General features: G+C 44.8%; 1 protein-coding gene across 9 annotated transcripts in view; it reads left to right on the top strand.

Annotated features, from left to right (window-relative positions):
- Window positions 1-19,154, top strand: part of LOC112238992 (Fc receptor-like protein 5) — a 30,868-nt gene extending 11,714 nt beyond the window's left edge. The window contains exons 1-6 of one of the 9 annotated variants that reach the window (XR_006084220.1): window positions 3,379-3,427; window positions 3,705-3,739; window positions 9,757-9,837; window positions 9,957-10,010; window positions 10,458-10,500; window positions 18,829-19,154. Coding sequence is in view for 1 of the 9 variants with exons in the window: in XM_042327978.1 (XP_042183912.1) it covers window positions 520-629 (110 nt within the window). In the remaining 8 variants the exon portion in view is untranslated. The other 8 variants (XR_006084215.1, XR_006084216.1, XR_006084221.1 and 5 more) reach the window with 8 other exon arrangements.
- Window positions 19,155-19,632: the final 478 nt, after the last annotated feature.

The raw sequence follows: 19,632 nt of genomic DNA, 5'->3' as shown, positions 1-19,632 counted from the left end.
AACACCACAGGTACTGTACTATAACAACATTATACTATAACACCACAGGTACTGTAATATAACAACATTATACTATAACACCACAGATACTGGAATATAACAACATTATACTATAACACCACAGGTACTGGAATATAACAACATTATACTGTAACACCACAGGTACTGTAATATAACAGCATTATACTATAACACCACAGGTACTGTAATATAACAATATTATACTATAACACCACAGGTACTGTAATATAACAACATTACACTATAACACCACAGGTACTGTAATATAACAACATTATACTATAACACCACAGGTACTGTAATATAACAACATTACACTATAACACCACAGGTACTGTAATATACAAACATTATACTATAACACCACAGGTACTGTAATATAACAACATTAGAAAAAAGTTGAGGTTTGAATACTTCCCGAAGGCACAATATGTCTAAGATAATATTAAACAGTTTGATTATAACTTTTTACTGATGTTTTCTCTTGTGTTTTTCAAGCTAGGGGCTCTACCCCATCCTCCTCTCCTCCCAAAGCCCTCCCCTCCCCCTCTCTCTCCTCCTCTCTCTGTCTGTCTCTGGGTTGGTGGCTGTTCTCTCCATCTCTCTGATCATTCTACTGGTCCTGTTCTGCAAGAGGAACAAAGATGTAGCTGCTGAACCCAGAGATGTTACGTATGCTGACGTCAGAATCACACAGGACCCAGAACCCAGGAGAAGGAGAGGTACACACACACACACACACACATAGCTGCTGAACCCAGAGATGTTACGTATGCTGATGTTAGAATCATACAGGACCCAGAACCCAGGAGAAGGAGAGGTACACACACACACATAGCTGCTGAACCCAGAGATGTTACGTATGCTGATGTTAGAATCATACAGGACCCAGAACCCAGGAGAAGGAGAGGTACACACACACACATAGCTGCTGAACCCAGAGATGTTACGTATGCTGATGTTAGAATCATACAGGACCCAGAACCCAGGAGAAGGAGAGGTACACACACACACACACACACACACACACACATAGCTGCTGAACCCAGAGATGTTACGTATGCTGACGTTAGAATCACACAGGACCCAGAACCCAGGAGAAGGAGAGGTACACACACACACACACACACACACACACACACATAGCTGCTGAACCCAGAGATGTTACGTATGCTGACGTTAGAATCATACAGGACCCAGAACCCAGGAGAAGGAGAGGTACACACACACACATAGCTGCTGAACCCAGAGATGTTACGTATGCTGACGTTAGAATCACACAGGACCCAGAACCCAGGAGAAGGAGAGGTACACACACACACATAGCTGCTGAACCCAGAGATGTTACGTATGCTGACGTTAGAATCACACAGGACCCAGAACCCAGGAGAAGGAGAGGTACACACACACACACACACACATAGCTGCTGAACCCAGAGATGTTACGTATGCTGACGTTAGAATCACACAGGACCCAGAACCCAGGAGAAGGAGAGGTACACACACACACACACACACACACACACACACACACACACATAGCTGCTGAACCCAGAGATGTTACGTATGCTGACGTTAGAATCATACAGGACCCAGAACCCAGGAGAAGGAGAGGTACACACACACACATAGCTGCTGAACCCAGAGATGTTACGTATGCTGACGTTAGAATCACACAGGACCCAGAACCCAGGAGAAGGAGAGGTACACACACACACATAGCTGCTGAACCCAGAGATGTTACGTATGCTGATGTCAGAATCACACAGGACCCAGAACCCAGGAGAAGGAGAGGTACACACACACACACACACATAGCTGCTGAACCCAGAGATGTTACGTATGCTGATGTCAGAATCACACAGGACCCAGAACCCAGGAGAAGGAGAGGTACACACACACACATAGCTGCTGAACCCAGAGATGTTACGTATGCTGACGTTAGAATCACACAGGACCCAGAACCCAGGAGAAGGAGAGGTACACACACACACATAGCTGCTGAACCCAGAGATGTTACGTATGCTGATGTCAGAATCATACAGGACCCAGAACCCAGGAGAAGGAGAGGTACACACACACACACACACACACACACACATAGCTGCTGAACCCAGAGATGTTACGTATGCTGACGTTAGAATCACACAGGACCCAGAACCCAGGAGAAGGAGAGGTACACACACACACATAGCTGCTGAACCCAGAGATGTTACGTATGCTGATGTTAGAATCATACAGGACCCAGAACCCAGGAGAAGGAGAGGTACACACACACACACACACACATAGCTGCTGAACCCAGAGATGTTACGTATGCTGACGTTAGAATCACACAGGACCCAGAACCCAGGAGAAGGAGAGGTACACACACACACACACACACACACACACACACACACACACACACATAGCTGCTGAACCCAGAGATGTTACGTATGCTGACGTTAGAATCATACAGGACCCAGAACCCAGGAGAAGGAGAGGTACACACACACACACACATAGCTGCTGAACCCAGAGATGTTTCATGCTGACGTTAGAATCACACAGGACCCAGAACCCAGGAGAAGGAGAGGTACACACACACACACACATAGCTGCTGAACCCAGAGATGTTACGTATGCTGACGTTAGAATCACACAGGACCCAGAACCCAGGAGAAGGAGAGGTACACACACACACACACATAGCTGCTGAACCCAGAGATGTTACGTATGCTGACGTTAGAATCACACAGGACCCAGAACCCAGGAGAAGGAGAGGTACACACACACACACACACACACACACCACACACACACATAGCTGCTGAACCCAGAGATGTTACGTATGCTGACGTTAGAATCACACAGGACCCAGAACCCAGGAGAAGGAGAGGTACACACACACACATAGCTGCTGAACCCAGAGATGTTACGTATGCTGACGTTAGAATCCACAGAGAAACCAGGAGAAGGAGAGGTGTGCTGAACCCAGAGATGTTACGTATGCTGACGTTAGAATCACACAGGACCCAGAACCCAGGAGAAGGAGAGGTACACACACACACACACATAGCTGCTGAACCCAGAGATGTTACGTATGCTGACGTTAGAATCACACAGGACCCAGAACCCAGGAGAAGGAGAGGTACACACACACACACACACACACACACACACACACACACACACATAGCTGCTGAACCCAGAGATGTTACGTATGCTGACGTTAGAATCACACAGGACCCAGAACACAGGAGAAGGAGAGGTACACACACAGAGACAGAGACAGAGACAGAGACACACACACACACACACACACACACAGTACAGTGTCTTTATGTCTTCAACCTGTTGTCTGTCTCCTGCACTCCAGGAGCTGATCCAGTCTACTCTGCAGTGAAGACCTCCAACACCACATGTACTAGTACTGTATAACACTATAACACCACAGGTACTGTATAACCTATACCAGAAATACTGTATAACACTATAACACCACAGGTACTGTAATACTGTATAACACTATAACACCACAGGTACTGTAATACTGTATAACACTATAACACCACAGGTACTGTAATACTGTATAACACCACAGGTACTGTAATACTGTATAACACTATAACACCACAGGTACTGTAATACTGTATAACACCACAGGTACTGTAATACTGTATAACACTATAACACCACAGGTACTGTAGTACTGTATAACACTATAACACCACAGGTACTGTAATACTGTATAACACTATAACACCACAGGTACTGTAATACTGTATAACACTATAACACCACAGGTACTGTATAACACTATAACACCACAGGTACTGTAATACTGTATAACACTATAACACCACAGGTACTGTAATACTGTATAACACTATAACACCACAGGTACTGTATAACACTATAACACCACAGTTACTGTAATACTGTATAACACTATAACACCACAGGTACTGTAATACTGTATAACACTATAACACCACAGGTACTGTAGTACTGTATAACACTATAACACCACAGGTACTGTAATACTGTACAACACTAACACCACAGGTACTGTATAACACTATAACACCACAGTTACTGTAATACTGTATAACACTATAACACCACAGGTACTGTAGTACTGTATAACACTATAACACCACAGGTACTGTATAACACTATAACACTACAGGTACTATAATACTGTATAACACTATAACACCACAGGTACTGTAATACTGTATAACACTATACAACCACAGGTACTGTAGTACTCTATAACACTATAACACCACAGGTACTGTAATACTGTATAACACCACAGGTACTGTAATACTGTGTAACACTATAACACCACATGTACTGTAATACTGTATAACACTATAACACCACAGGTACTGTAATACTGTATAACACTATAACACCACAGGTACTGTATAACACTATAACACCACAGTTACTGTAATACTGTATAACACTATAACACCACAGGTACTGTAATAGTGTATAACACTATAACACCACAGGTACTGTAGTACTCTATAACACTATACCAGCACAGGTACAGTGCCTTGCGAAAGTATTCGGCCCCCTTGAACTTTGATACCTTTTGCCACATTTCAGGCTTCAAACATAAAGATATAAAACTGTATTTTTTTGTGAAGAATCAACAACAAGTGGGACACAATCATGAAGTGGAATGACATTTATTGGATATTTCAAACTTTTTTAACAAATCAAAAACTGAAAAATTGGGCGTGCAAAATTATTCAGCCCCCTTAAGTTAATACTTTGTAGCGCCACCTTTTGCTGCGATTACAGCTGTAAGTCACTTGGGGTATGTCTCTATCAGTTTTGCACATCGAGAGACTGAAATTTTTTCCCATTCCTCCTTGCAAAACAGCTCGAGCTCAGTGAGGTTGGATGGAGAGCATTTGTGAACAGCAGTTTTCAGTTCTTTCCACAGATTCTCGATTGGATTCAGGTCTGGACTTTGACTTGGCCATTCTAACACCTGGATATGTTTATTTTTGAACCATTCCTGTAACGGTTTTCTAGGTGTGAAGGAGAGTCGGACCAAAATGCAGCGTGTAGATTGCGATCCATGTTTAATGAACAAAACGAAAAAACACGAATCAATATAAACACTACAAAAAACAAAGAACTTAACGAAAACCGAAACAGCCTATTCTAGTGAAAACTAACGCATAGACAGGAACAAGGACACTAAGGACAATCACCCACAAAACCCAACACAAAACAGGCTACCTAAATATGGTTCCCAAACATAGAAATAGACAAACCAGACACAACATAGAATGCCCACCCAGCTCACGTCCTGACCAACACTAAAACAAGGAAAACACATATGAACGATGGTCAGAACGTGACAGTACCCCCCCAAGGTGCGGACTCCGAACGCACAACCTAAACCTATAGGGGAGGGTCTGGGTGGGCATCTGTCCGCGGTGACGGCTCTGGCGCTGGACGTGGACCCCACTCCATAATTGTTTTAGTCCACCTCCTTAGCGTCCCTTGAGTGGCGACCCTTGCCGCTAACCTTGGCCTAGGAAACCTAACAACGGACCCTACTGGACTGAGGGGCAGCTCCGGACTGAGGTAGCTCAGGACTGAGGGGTAGCTCGGGACTGAGGGGAAGCTCAGGACTGAGGGGAAGCTCAAGAGGAAGCTCAGGACTGAGAGGAAGCCCAGGACTGAGAAGAAGCTCAGGACTGAAAGGAAGCTCCGGCAGGTTGATGGATCTAGTAGATCCTGGCTGGCTGGTGGTTCCGGCAGATCCTGGCTGACTGGCAGATCCTGGCTGAATGGCGAATCCTGGCAGACTGGCGGATCCTGGCTGACTGGCAGTTCTGGCAGATCCTGGCTGACTGGCGGATCCTGGCAGACTGGTAGATCCTGGCTGACTGGCAGATCCTGGCTGACTGGCGGATCTAACTGATCCTGGCAGACTGGCAGCACTTGCGGCACTGGACAGACTGGCGGCACTGGCGGCACTGGGCAGACTGGCGGTACTGGCGGCGCTGGGCAGACTGACGGCACTGGCGGCGCTGGGCAGACTGGCGGCACTGACGGCACTGGGCAGACTGGCGGCACTGACGGCACTGGGCAGACTGGCGGCACTGGAAGAGTCTGGTTGACTTGCGGATCTGGAAGAGTCTGGTTGACTGGCAGATCTAGAAGAGTCTGGTTGACTGGCAGATCTGGAAGAGTCTGGCTGACTGGCGGATCTGGAAGAGTCTGGCTGACTGGCAGATCTGGAAGAGTCTGGCTGACTGGCAGATCTGGAAGAGTCTGGCTGACTGGCAGATCTGGAAGAGTCTGGTTGACTGGCGGATCTGGAAGAGACTGGCTGATCTGGAAGAGTCTGGCTGACTGATCTGGAAGAGTCTGGCTGACTGGCGGATCTGGAAGAGTCTGGCTGACTGGCGGATCTGGAAGAGTCTGGCTGACTGGCAGATCTGGAAGATTCTGGCTGACTGGCAGATCTGGAAGATCTGGAAGAGTCTGGCTGACTGGCGGATCTGGAAGAGTCTGGTTGACTGACGGATCTGGAAGAGTCTGGCTGACTGGCGGATCTGGAAGAGTCTGGCTGACTGGCGGATCTGGAAGAGTCTGGTTGACTGGCAGATCTGGAAGAGTCTGGCTGACTGGCGGATCTGGAAGAGTCTGGCTGACTGGCTGATCTGGAAGAGTCTGGCTGACTGGCAGATCTGGAAGAGTCTGGCTGTCTGACGGATCTGGAAGAGTCTGGCTGACTGGCAGATCTGGAAGAGTCTGGCTGACTAGCGGATCTGGAAGAGTCTGGCTGACTGGCAGATCTGGAAGAGTCTGGCTGACTGGCGGATCTGGACAGACTGAAAGATCTGGCTGCTCCATGCTGACTGGCGGCTCTGGCTGCTCCACGCTGACTGGCGGCTCTGGTTGCTCCATGTAGGCTGACAGCTCTGGCGGCTTCTTACAGACTGGCAGCTCTGGTGGCTCCATGCAGACTGGCAGCTCCTTGCAGACTGGCAGCTCCTTGCAGACTGGCAGCTTCTTGCAGACTGACAGCTCCTTGCAGACTGACAGCTCCTTGCAGACTGACAGCTCTGTGCAGACTGGCAGCTCCTTGCAGACTGGCAGCACCTTGCAGACTGGCAGCTCCTTGCAGACTGACAGCTCCTTGCAGACTGGCAGCTCCATGCAGACTGGCAGCTCCGTGCAGACTGGCAGCTCCTTGCAGACTGGCAGCTCCTTGCAGACTGGCAGCTCCTTGCAGACTGACAGCTCTGGCTGCTCCATGCAGACTGACAGCTCTGGCTGCTTCATGCAGACTGACAGCTCTGGCTGCTTCATGCAGACTGACAGCTCTGGCTGCTCCATGTAGACCGACAGCTCTGGCTGCTCCATGCAGGCTGGCAGCTCTGGCTGCGCTGAACAGGCAGGAGACTCCAACAGCGCTGTAGAGGAGGTAGGCTCTGGCTGCGCTGAACAGGCGGGAGACTCCAGCAGCGCAGGAGAGGAGAAAGGCTCAGACAGCGCTGGAGAGGCGAGGCGCACTGTAGGCCTGATGCGTGGTGCTGGTACTGGTGGTACTGAACCGAGAACACGCACAGGAAGCCTGGTGCGGGGAGCTGCTACAAAAGGGCTGGGGTGTGGAGGTGGCACAGGATGGGCTAGACCGTGAAGGCGTACTGGAGATCTTGAGAGCAGTGCTGGCACAGGACGTGCAAGGCTAGGGATGTGCACAGGAGGCCTGGTGCGTGAGGCTGGCACCAACTTCACCAGCCGACTAACACGCACCTCAGGACGAGTATGGAGCGCTAACTCAGGTGCCATCAAATCCCGACACGTTCTGTCGGGCGAATTCCATGCAAAAAGCACCAACACAGCAACTCCCTCATTTCTCTCTCCTCCAATTTCCCCATTAACTCCTTCACAGTCTCTGCTTCGCTCACCTCCAACACCGGCTCTGGTTCTGGTCTCCTCCTTGGCTCCTCACGATAAACAGGGAGAGTTGGCTCAGGTCTGACTCCTGACTCTGCCACACTCTCCCTGAGCCCCCCCCCCAAGACATTTTTGGGGCTGACTCTCAGGCTTCCTTCCGAGTCGCCGTGCTGCCTCCTCATACCGGCGCCTCTCCGCTTTCGCCGCCTCCAGTTCTTCTTTGGGGCGGCGATATTCTCCAGGCTGAGCCCAGGGTCCTTCTCCGTTTAGGATTTCCTCCCGCTGTTGCTGTTGCCTGTTAACACGCCACTTGGTCCCGTTGTGGTGGGTGATTCTGTAACGGTTTTGTAGGTGTGAAGGAGAGTCGGACCAAAATGCAGCGTGTAGATTGCGATCCATGTTTAATGAACAAAACGTCCAAACACGAATCGATTTTGTTTTATGTTTTGGATCATTGTCTTGTTGGAAGACAAATCTCCGTCCCAGTCTCAGGTCTTTTGCAGACTCCATCAGGTTTTCTTCCAGAATGGTCCTGTATTTGGCTCCATCCATCTTCCCATCAATTTTAACCATCTTCCCTGTCCCTGCTGAAGAAAAGCAGGCCCAAACCATGATGCTGCCACCACCATGTTTGACAGTGGGGATGGTGTGTTGAGGGTGATGGTGTGTTGAGGGTGATGAGCTGTGTTACTATCTTTAAGAAATGGCTTTCTTCTTGCCACTCTTCCATAAAGGCCAGATTTGTGCAATATACGACTGATTGTTGTCCTATGGACAGAGTCTCCCACCTCAGCTGTAGATCTCTGCAGTTCATCCAGAGTGATCATGGGCCTCTTGGCTGCATCTCTGATCAGTCTTCTCCTTGTATGAGCTGAAAGTTTAGAGGGACGGCCAGGTCTTGGTAGATTTGCAGTGGTCTGATACTCCTTCCATTTCAATATTATCGCTTGCACAGTGCTCCTTGGGATGTTTAAAGCTTGGGAAATCTTTTTGTATCCAAATCCGGCTTTAAATTTCTTCACAACAGTATCTCGGACCTGCCTGGTGTGTTCCTTGTTCTTCATGATGCTCTCTGCGCTTTTAACGGACCTCTGAGACTATCAGAGTGCAGGTGCATTTATACGGAGACTTGATTACACACAGGTGGATTGTATTTATCATCATTAGTCATTTAGGTCAACATTGGATCATTCAGAGATCCTCACTGAACTTCTGGAGAGAGTTTGCTGCACTGAAAGTAAAGGGGCTGAATAATTTTGCACGCCCAATTTTTCAGTTTTTGATTTGTTAAAAAGTTTGAAATATCCAATAAATGTCGTTCCACTTCATGATTGTGTCCCACTTGTTGTTGATTCTTCACAAAAAATACAGTTTTATATCTTTATGTTTGAAGCCTGAAATGTGGCAAAAGGTCGCAAAGTTCAAGGGGGCCGAATACTTTCGCAAGGCACTGTACTGTAATACTGTATAACACTCCAACATACAGCTCAGCTGGTCCAGTCTGTGTTCATGTGACTGTGCTCTCTCCTGTGTTTAGTTCCAGGTGCATCTGGTCTAGTCTGTGTTAATATCCTCTCTCTCTCTGTGTTTAGTTCCAGGTGGATCTGGTTCAGTCTGTGTTAATATCCTCTCTTCTGTGTTTAGTTCCAGGTGGATCTGGTCCAGTCTGTGTTAATATCCTCCTCTCTCCTGTGTTTAGTTCCAGGTGGATCTGGTTCAGTCTGTGTTAATATCCTCTCTCTCTGTGTTTAGTTCCAGGTGGATCTGGTCCAGTCTGTTAATATCCTCTCTCTCTCCTGTGTTTAGTTCCAGGTGGATCTGGTCCAGGTGATGTGACCTATGCTGACATCAACCACACAGAGAAGAGACAACACAACAGGAGGAGAGGTAGGAAGAAGGAGAAACCAACAACACTTCCTAAATAATGTCGTCTTTCTGAAGTAAATATGTTTTTCTCGTGTTTTTATCATGTCACTAGTTGTAACCTGTTTATGTGTTTCTATTAGAGAAGGTCGTTCCAGACCCTGTCTACTCAGCAGTGAAGACAGACAGAGATACAGGTCAAAAAGGTCGTTCCAGACCCTGTCTACTCAGCGGTGAAGACAGACAGAGATACAGGTCAGAAGACAGACCCTGTCTACTCAGAAGACAGATAGACAGAGATACAGGTCAGTAGGTCGTTCCAGACCCTGTCTACTCAGCAGTGAAGACAGACAGACAGACAGACAGACAGACAGACAGACAGACAGACAGACAGACAGACAGACAGACAGACAGACAGACAGACAGACAGACAGACAGACAGACAGACAGACAGACAGACAGACAGACAGACAGACAGACAGACAGACAGACAGACAGACAGAGACAGACAGACAGACAGACTACTACTTAGATTGGCTTTACAGCAGTTTGACAGATCTATAACATAATTCTATGTGGATTAGTTGGGTTACTCAAAAGGTAGATATTGCCATTTTAACAAATGTAATCTGTGTGAACTTTAGGTAGAGCTGTATCTGGATCCTGGGACTGAACGTACAGACTGAGGTAGGTCCAGATCACTGTATCACTAACCCTAATGTACAGACTGAGGTAGGTCCAGATCACTGTATCACTAACCCTAATGTACAGACTGAGGTAGGTCCAGATCACTGTATCACTAACCCTAATGTACAGACTGAGGTAGGTCCAGATCACTGTATCACTAACCCTAATGTACAGGCTGAGGTAGGTCCAGATCACTGTATCACTAACCCTAATGTACAGACTGAGGTAGGTCCAGATCACTGTATCACAAACCCTAACCCTAATGTACAGACTGAGGTAGGTCCAGATCACTGTATCACAAACCCTAACCCTAATGTAAAGACTGAGGTAGGTCCAGATCACTGTATCACTAACCCTAATATAAAGACTGAGGTAGGTCCAGATCACTGTATCACTAACCCTAATGTACAGACTGAGGTAGGTCCAGATCACTGTATCACTAACCCTAATGTACAGACTGAGCTAACTAACTTCAACTCTAATTTCAACACTAACCCTAACTTCAACCTTAACTACAAAATTAAGTGTTTATTATCAATGATGTAGCATGTTGTGTTTGTTATGAAATGTAGCATGTGGTGTTTGTTATCAATGATGTAGCATTATGTGTTATGAATGATGTAGAACGTTGTGTATGTTATGAATTATTTAGCATGTTGTGTTTGTTGTGAATGATATAGTATGTTGTTTGTTATGAATGATGTAGCATGTTGTGTTTGTGAATGATGTAGCATGTTGTTTGTTATGAATGATGTAGCATGTTGTGTTATGAATGATGTAGCATGTTGTGTTATGTTGATGATGTATGTTGTTTGTTATGAATGATGTATGTTGTGTTTGTTATGAATGATGTAGCATGTTGTTTGTTATGAATGATGTAGCATGTTGTGTTATGAATGATGTAGCATGTTGTGTTTGTTATGAATGATGTAGCATGTTGTGTTATGAATGATGTAGCATGTTGTGTTTGTTATGAATGATGTAGCATGTTGTTTGTTATGAATGATGTAGCATGTTTGTTATGAATGATGTATCATGTTCTGTTTGTTATGAATGATGTAGCATGTTCTGTTGTGTTATGAATGATGTAGCATGTTTGTTATGAATGATGTAGCATGGTGTGTTATGAATGATGTAGCATGTTGTGATCGTTATGAATGATGTAGCATGTAGCATGTTATGCTATGAATGATGCAGCATGTTGTGTTTGTTATGAATGATGTAGCATGTTGTGTTTGATATGATGCAGCGTGTTGTGTTATGAATGATGTAGCGTATTGTGTTATGAATGATGTAGCATATTGTGTTTGCTATGAATGATGTATCATGTTATGTTATGAAGAATGTAGCATGTTGTGTTTGTTATGAATGATGTAGCATGTTGTGTTTGTTATGAATGATGTAGCATGTTGTGTTTGCTATGAATGATGTAGCATGTTGTGTTTGTTAACAATGATGTAGCATGTTGTACCATCTCTTCTGAACTTGTCTGTTTGTCTCACTTTCACACCCAGAGACTTTGTATCTGAGTGTCAAACACAAAAGCCACTACACCTGGAGGCCTAGCTTGTAGCATTTAGCATTGTGAGGTTGTGTTGTGGGTTTTACATGTCTGTGCGAGAGATAGATAGATAGATAGATAGATAGATAGATAGATAGATAGATAGATAGATAGATAGATAGATAGATAGATAGATAGATAGATAGATAGATAGATAGATAGATAGATAGATAGATAGATAGATAGATAGATAGATAGATAGATAGATAGATAGATAAGATAGATAGATAATCAAATCTATTTAAATCAAGCGTCATTTATACAGCACATTTCAGACATGGAATGCAACACATTGTGGTTCAAAATAATAACAATAATAACTGAGCTACTAAAAAGCTCCCTGAGGAAAAGCTAAGCAAAAATATGTGTTTTAAGATCTCTTTTGAATATGTCCACAGTTTCAGCCCCCTCAGGTTCTCTGGCAGGCTATTCTACAGGCTGGGGGCATAGTAACTACAGGCTGGGGGCACAGTAACTAGAGGCTGGGGGCACAGTAACTACAGGCTGGGGGTATAACAACTAAAGGCTGCCTCTCCATGCCTCTTGGTCCTAGGCTTTGGGATAGTTAAAAGGCTGCCTCTCCATGCCTCTTGGTCCTTGGCTTTGGGATAGTTAGAAGGCCAGAGGACCTGAGGGACCTATTGGGTACATAACTTAAAGCATGTCTGACATGTATTGGGGTGAACAATCGTGGATTGATTTAAATACCAAAAGAAGAATATTAAAATTAATATTATAATGAATTCTAAAACTCACAGGCAGCCAGTACAGAGACCTTAAAACCGGTGTAATGTGTTCTCTGTCTGGTCTTGGTCAGTATCCTGCAGCATTCTGTATGTTTACAGTACAGAGACCTTAAAACCGGTGTAATGTGTTCTCTGTCTGGTCTTGGTCAGTATCCTGCAGCATTCTGTATGTTTACAGTACAGAGACCTTAAAACCGGTGTAATGTGTTCTCTGTCTGGTCTTGGTCAGTATCCTGCAGCATTCTGTATGTTTACAGTACAGAGACCTTTAAAACCGGTGTAATGTGTTCTCTGTCTGGTCTTGTCAGTATCCTGCAGCATTCTGTATGTTTACTCAGAGACCTGTGTAATGTGTTCTCTGTCTGGTCTTGGTCAGTATCCTGCAGCATTCTGTATGTTTACAGTACAGAGACCTTAAAACCGGTGTAATGTGTTCTCTGTCTGGTCTTGGTCAGTATCCTGCAGCATTCTGTATGTTTACAGTACAGAGACCTTAAAACCGGTGTAATGTGTTTCTCTGTCTGGTCTTGGTCAGTATCCTGCAGCATTCTGTATGTTTTCTCTGTCTGGTCTTGGTCAGTATCCTGCAGCATTCTGTATGTTTACAGTACAGAGACCTTTCTCTGTCTGGTCTTGGTCAGTACCTGCAGCATTCTGTATGTTTACAGTACAGAGACAAACCGGTTAATGTGTTCTCTGTCTGGTCTTGGTCAGTGCAGCATTCTGTATGTTTTGTAGTTCACCAAAGGCTTTCTTGGTTAGACCAGACAGGAGAGCATTACAGTAGTCAAGCCTGCTTGTAAAAAAGCATGGATGAGTCTCTCTGTATCAGCCTGAGAGAGAAACAGCTTGGTAATGTTCCTCAGGTAGTAAAAGCTATGTTGTTCACATTCCTAATGTGTGATTAAAGAGTTCAGAATCTAAAATAACACCTAGGTTTTTTACCTGGTGATTAATCTTTGTTGCCTGTGATTTCAAGTGTGCGGCCAGATTCTCTCTCTGTGCTTTGGCTCCAACAATGATTACATTGGTCTTGTCTTGCTTTAGCTGGAGGAAGTTGTGAGCCATCCAAGTTTTTAAATCACTAATACAGTCTAACAATTTATCCGTGAAGCTAAAATTAAAATCAATGCTGTGCTTTCTGATAACCCTGCCAAGGGGTAACATATATTAACTGGACAGTACTGGACCCACAATGGAGCCTTGGAACACCACATGTGACATCATAGTCAACAGTGTCGAGTGCAGCACTTAAATCCAAGAACAGAGAACTGTTTGGTATCTCTGTTGGTTCTAAGATAAGTTACCATTTTAACTATGGTTGTCTCTGTGCTTTGGTGGGCATGAAAACCAGAATGCTTAAATTGTGATATAATTTTCCAGGGTAAATAATTCCACAGCGACTTTGCATGGTAGGCTAGTACACATATCATCAAACTTCTCAGCAGGTCTTGACTGATACCCAGTCTAATGTTGAATCTTATCTCTGAAATATGCTGTAAACTCATCACATTTACATGGAGGAAAGTTCACATAGGTTTGATGGAGGTAGGATTTATCAGGCCATCAATGTTGAGAAGACCACTCTCTAATTATTCTGATTACTAGTGATCAAGAGTAAAATGAGCCCATCTGGCATTTCTAATGGCAATGTTATATATGATGCTATTTCTAATGGCAATGTATATATGCAAAGTTGATCAACGTTGACATCAACTTTCCCTCTGCCATTCTGCAATTTATCTTTAATTGATTAGTTTCCTCATCCAAGGGGCTCTCCATTTAGATGTGACCTTTTTCAACTTTACTGGAGCTATGGCACCAATGTTTGCAATTGATTTACTGTCACACCCTGACCATAGTTTTGCTTTGTATGTTTCTATGTTTGTTTGGTCAGGGTGTGATCTGGGGCATTCTATGTTGTGTGTCAAGTATGTCTGTTTCTGTGTTTGGCTGATATGGTTCTCAATCAGAGGCAGGTGTTTGCACCAGATAGGTAGCCTGTTTTGTTGTTTTGTGGGTGATTGTTCCTGTCTCTGTGTTTGCACCAGATAGGGCTGTTTTGGTTTTGTTAATCTATTCATGTATAGTTTCTTTATTAAAGAACCATGAATAACCACCACGCTACGTTTTGGTCCGCCTCTCCTTCGACACAAGAAAACAGTTACATTTACAATGTTTTTATTTAATTAATGTTTGTTCTAGCAACAAGGTGGTAAACATCCCCAGTGATGATCAGATAAAGCAACATCAACAATAGAGGATATGTCAATAGAAACCCTTGGTAATAACCAGGTCCAGAGAATGGCTGTGGTTATGGGTGGGCCCAGTAGAAAACCCCTTTGGTAATAACCAGGTCAGGAGTTATTGTGGTCACATGGGCCCAGTATAGAAGATGTTAATGCCAGGTCAGAGTATGGCTGTGGTTATGGGTGGACCCAGACAAAGCCCCTAGGTAATAACCAGGTCAGAGTATGGCTGTGGTTATGGTGGGCCCAGTAGAAAACCCCTTGGTAATAACCAGGTCCAGAGTATGGCTGTGGTTATGGGTGGGCCCAGTAGAAAGCCCCTTGGTAATAACCAGGTCTATAGTATGGCTGTGGTTATGGGTGGGCCCATATGAAAAGCCCCTTGGTAATAACCAGGTCAGAGTATGGCTGTGTTTATGGGTGGGCCCAGTAGAAAGCCCCTTGGTAATAACCAGGTCCAGAGTATGGCTGTGGTTATGGGTGGGCCCAGTAGAAAGCCCCTTGGTAATAACCAGGTCCAGAGTATGGCTGTGGTTATGGGTGGGCCCAGTAGAAAGCCCCTTGGTAATAACCAGGTCAGAGTATGGCTGTGGTTATGGGTGGGCCCAGTAGAAAGCCCCTTGGTAATAACCAGGTCAGAGTATGGCTGTGGTTATGGGTGGGCCCAGTAGAAACCCCTTGGTAATAACCAGGTCAGAAGTATGGCTGTGGTTATGGGTGGGCCCAGTAGAAAGCCCTTGGTAATAACCAGGTCCAGAGTATGGCTGTGGTTATGGGTGGGCCCAGTAGAATGCCCCTTGGTAATAACCAGGTCCAGAGTATGGCTGTGGTTATGGGTGTGCCCAGTAGAAAGCCCCTTGGTAATAACCGGGTCCAGAGTATGGCTGTGGTTATGGGTGGGTCCAGTAGAAAGCCCCTTGGTAGTAACCAGGTCCAGAGTATGGCTGTGGTTATGGGTGGGCCCAGTAAAGCCCCTTGGTAATAACCAGGTCCAGAGTATGGCTGTGGTTATGGGGGTGGGCCCAGTAGAAAACCCCTTGGTAATAACCAGGTCCAGAGTATGGCTGTGGTTATGGGTGGGCCCTGTAGAAAGCCCCTTGGTAATAACCAGGTCCAGGGTATGGCTGTGGTTATGGGTGGACCCAGTAGAAAGCCCCTTGGTAATAACCAGGTCCAGAGTATGGCTGTGGTTATGGGTGGACCCAGTAGAAAGCCCCTTGATAATAACCAGGTCCAGAGTATGGCTGTGGTTATGGGTGGTCCCAAGAAACCCCTGTGGCAATCCAGGTCTAAGTATGGCTGTGGTTATGGGTGGGCCCAGTAGAAAACCCCTTGGTAATGACCAGGTCCAGAGTATGGCTGTGGTTATGGGTGGGCCCAGTAGAAAGCCCCCTTGGTAATAACCAGGTCCAGAGTATGGCTGTGGTTATGGGTGGGCCCAGTAGAAAGCCCCTTGGTAATAACCAGGTCCAGAGTATGGCTGTGGTTATGGGTGGGCCCAGTAGAAAACCCCTTGGTAATAACCAGGTCCAGAGTATGGCTGTGGTTATGGGTGGGCCCAGTAGAAAACCCCTTGGTAATAACCAGGTCCAGAGTATGGCTGTGGTTATGGGTGGGCCCAGTAGAAAACCCCTTGGTAATAAATCCAGGTCAGAGTATGGCTGTGGTTATGGGGTGGGCCCAGTAGAAAACCCATTGGTAATAACCAGGTCCAGAGTATGGCTGTGGTTATGGGTGGGCCCAGTAGAAAGTCCCCTTGGTAATAACCAGGTCCAGAGTATGGCTGTGGTTATGGGTGGACCCAGTAGAAAACCCTTGGTAATAACCAGGTCCAGAGTATGGCTGTGGTTATGGGTGGGCCCAGTAGAAAACCCCTTGGTAATAACCAGGTCAGAGTATTGCTGTGGTTATGGGTGGGCCCAGTAAAAACCCCTTGGTAATAACCAGGTCCAGAGTATGGCCGTGGTTATGGGTGGGCCCAGTAGAATGCCCCTTGGTAATAACCAGGTCCAGAGTATGGCTGTGGTTATGGGTGGGCCCAGTAGAAAGCCCCTTGGTAATAACCAGGTCCAGAGTATGGCTGTGGTTATGGGTGGTCCCAGTAGAAAGCCCCTTGGTAATAACTAGGTCAGAGTATGGCTGTGGTTATGGGTTGTGCCCAGTAGAAAGCCCTTGGTAATAACAAGGTTCAGAGTATGGCTGTGGTTATGGTGGCTGACATTTAAACAGTATAACATGATGCTCTGGTCTGGTGGCTGACATTTAAACAGTATAACATGATGCTCTGGTCTGGTGGCTGACATTTAAACAGTATAACATTATGCTCTTGTCTGGTGGCTGACATTTAAACAGTATAACATGATGCTCTGGTCTGGTGGCTGACATTTAAACAGTATAACATGATGCTCTGGTCTGATGGCTGACATTTAACCAGTATAACATGATGCTCTGGTCTGGTGGCTGACATTTAAACAGTGTAACATGATGCTCTGGTCTGGTCTGACATTTAAACAGTATAGCATGATGCTCTGACATTTAAACAGTATAACATGATGCTCTGGTCTGGTGGCTGACATTTAAACAGTATAACATTTAAACAGTGTAACATGATGCTCTGGTCTGGTGGCTGACATTTAAACAGTATAGCATGATGCTCTGGTGTCTGATTTAAACAGTATAACATGATGCTCTGTCTGGTGGCTGACATTTAAACAGTGTAACATGATGCTCTGGTCTGGTGGCTGACATTTAAACAGTATATCATGATGCTCTGGTCTGGTGGCTGACATTTAAACAGTATAACATGATTACATTTAAACAGTATAACATGATGCTCTGGTCAGTATAACATGATGTCTGGCTGATGGCTGACATTTAAACAGTATAACATTTAAACAGTATAACATGATGCTCTGGTCTGATGGCTGACATTTAAACAGTATAACATGATGCTCTGGAGGCTGACATTTAAACAGTATAACATGATGCTCTGGTCTGATGGCTGACATTTAAACAGTATAACATGATGCCTGGTGGCTGACATTTAAACAGTATAACATGATGCTCTGGTCTGATGGCTGACATTTAAACAGTATAACATGATGCAAAAGACCCAAAGTCACAAAATTAAACATACTACTGACCTACCTTCAGGCCTACCTTCACCAGCTCAACTTATTGTGGGAAGCTTGTGGAAGGCTACCCGAAACATTTGACCCAGTTAAACAATTTAAAGGCAATGCTACCAAATACTAATTGAGTGTATGTAAACTTCTGACCCACTGGGAATTTGATGAAAGAAATACAAGCTGAAATTAATCATTCTCTCTACTATTATTCGGATATTTCACATTCTTCAAATAAAGTGGTGATCCTAAATGACATAAGACAGGGAATTTTACTGCGATTAAATGTCAGGAATTGTGAAAAACTGAGTTTAAATATTTTTGGCTCAAGTGTATGTGAACTTCCGACTTCAGCTGCACGTATTCTGTGTGATGTACATTCAGAGTTCTAAACACTTAAAACACCAGTCAAACACCTGGTTGAATCAGTCATTATAATTGGACTGTATGTTGGGGTGTATAAATGTATCCAACTACACATTAAACACTGGGACCTGTTGGGTGTATAAATGTATCTAACTACACATTAAACACTGAGACCTGTTGGGGTCTATAACTGTTCCTGTAGTGTTGGAGGTCTTCACTGTAGTAGACTGGATCAGCTCCTCTGTCCCTCACTCATCTCTCTCTCCTCTCTCTTTACCTAGTGACCCTGTTCATCAGAACGTCATGGTGGATGGAAAAAGATGCTCTCTTCAGCTGCGGTGAATAACCACAACCCTGTCAGTCCATCTCTTTACTTCTCCTTTCTCTTATATTCTCTCTCCCTCCTTCCCTTTTCGTAACCAACTGCGGCCTTGACCTCCAACAGTATCAGCAACAGAGAGGTGTGAAGTTTCCACAACAGAGAGAGTCAGTTTATCATGTACTTCTCTTTAGACGCTGCAGCCTTGACCTCCATCAACAGAGTTAGAGTTAGTTTATCATGAGAACATACAGACACCACTGACTGGAACCAGCTGACAGTATCAGTTGTAAAAGGCTTCATTACTACTATCAGAAGGAGAGTTGTAGTGTTTTGTCCATGATGAATGTTTGTAAAGACTTCATTACTACTATCAGAAGGAAAGTTGTAGTGTTTTGTCCATGATGAATGTTGTAAAGACTTCATTACTACTATCAGAAGGAAAGTTGTAGTGTTTTGTCCATGATGAATGTTGTAAAGACTTCATTACTACTATCAGAAGGAAAGTTGTAGTGTTTTTCCATGATGAATGTTGTAAAGACCATTACTACTATCAGAAGGAAAGTTGATGTTTTGTCCAAGATGCTTCAATGTGTTTTATATTTAACTGCTCTGTTAAAATTCTGTTTGTTCATGTGAAATTGGAAAGTGTATTTTTCTTTAATGTCGTTGTGTGTTTATCTTGAGCAACACCGTTGTATCGCTGCCATCTTGTCAAATAAAGCTTCCTAAAATGTGTTAGAAAATGTGTCAGTTTGTCACTTTC

Source organism: Oncorhynchus tshawytscha, linkage group LG10 (assembly GCF_018296145.1).
Source record: "Oncorhynchus tshawytscha isolate Ot180627B linkage group LG10, Otsh_v2.0, whole genome shotgun sequence".
Classification (NCBI taxonomy): Eukaryota; Metazoa; Chordata; class Actinopteri; order Salmoniformes; family Salmonidae; genus Oncorhynchus; species Oncorhynchus tshawytscha.
This window is presented reverse-complemented; position numbering and strand designations above follow the sequence as displayed.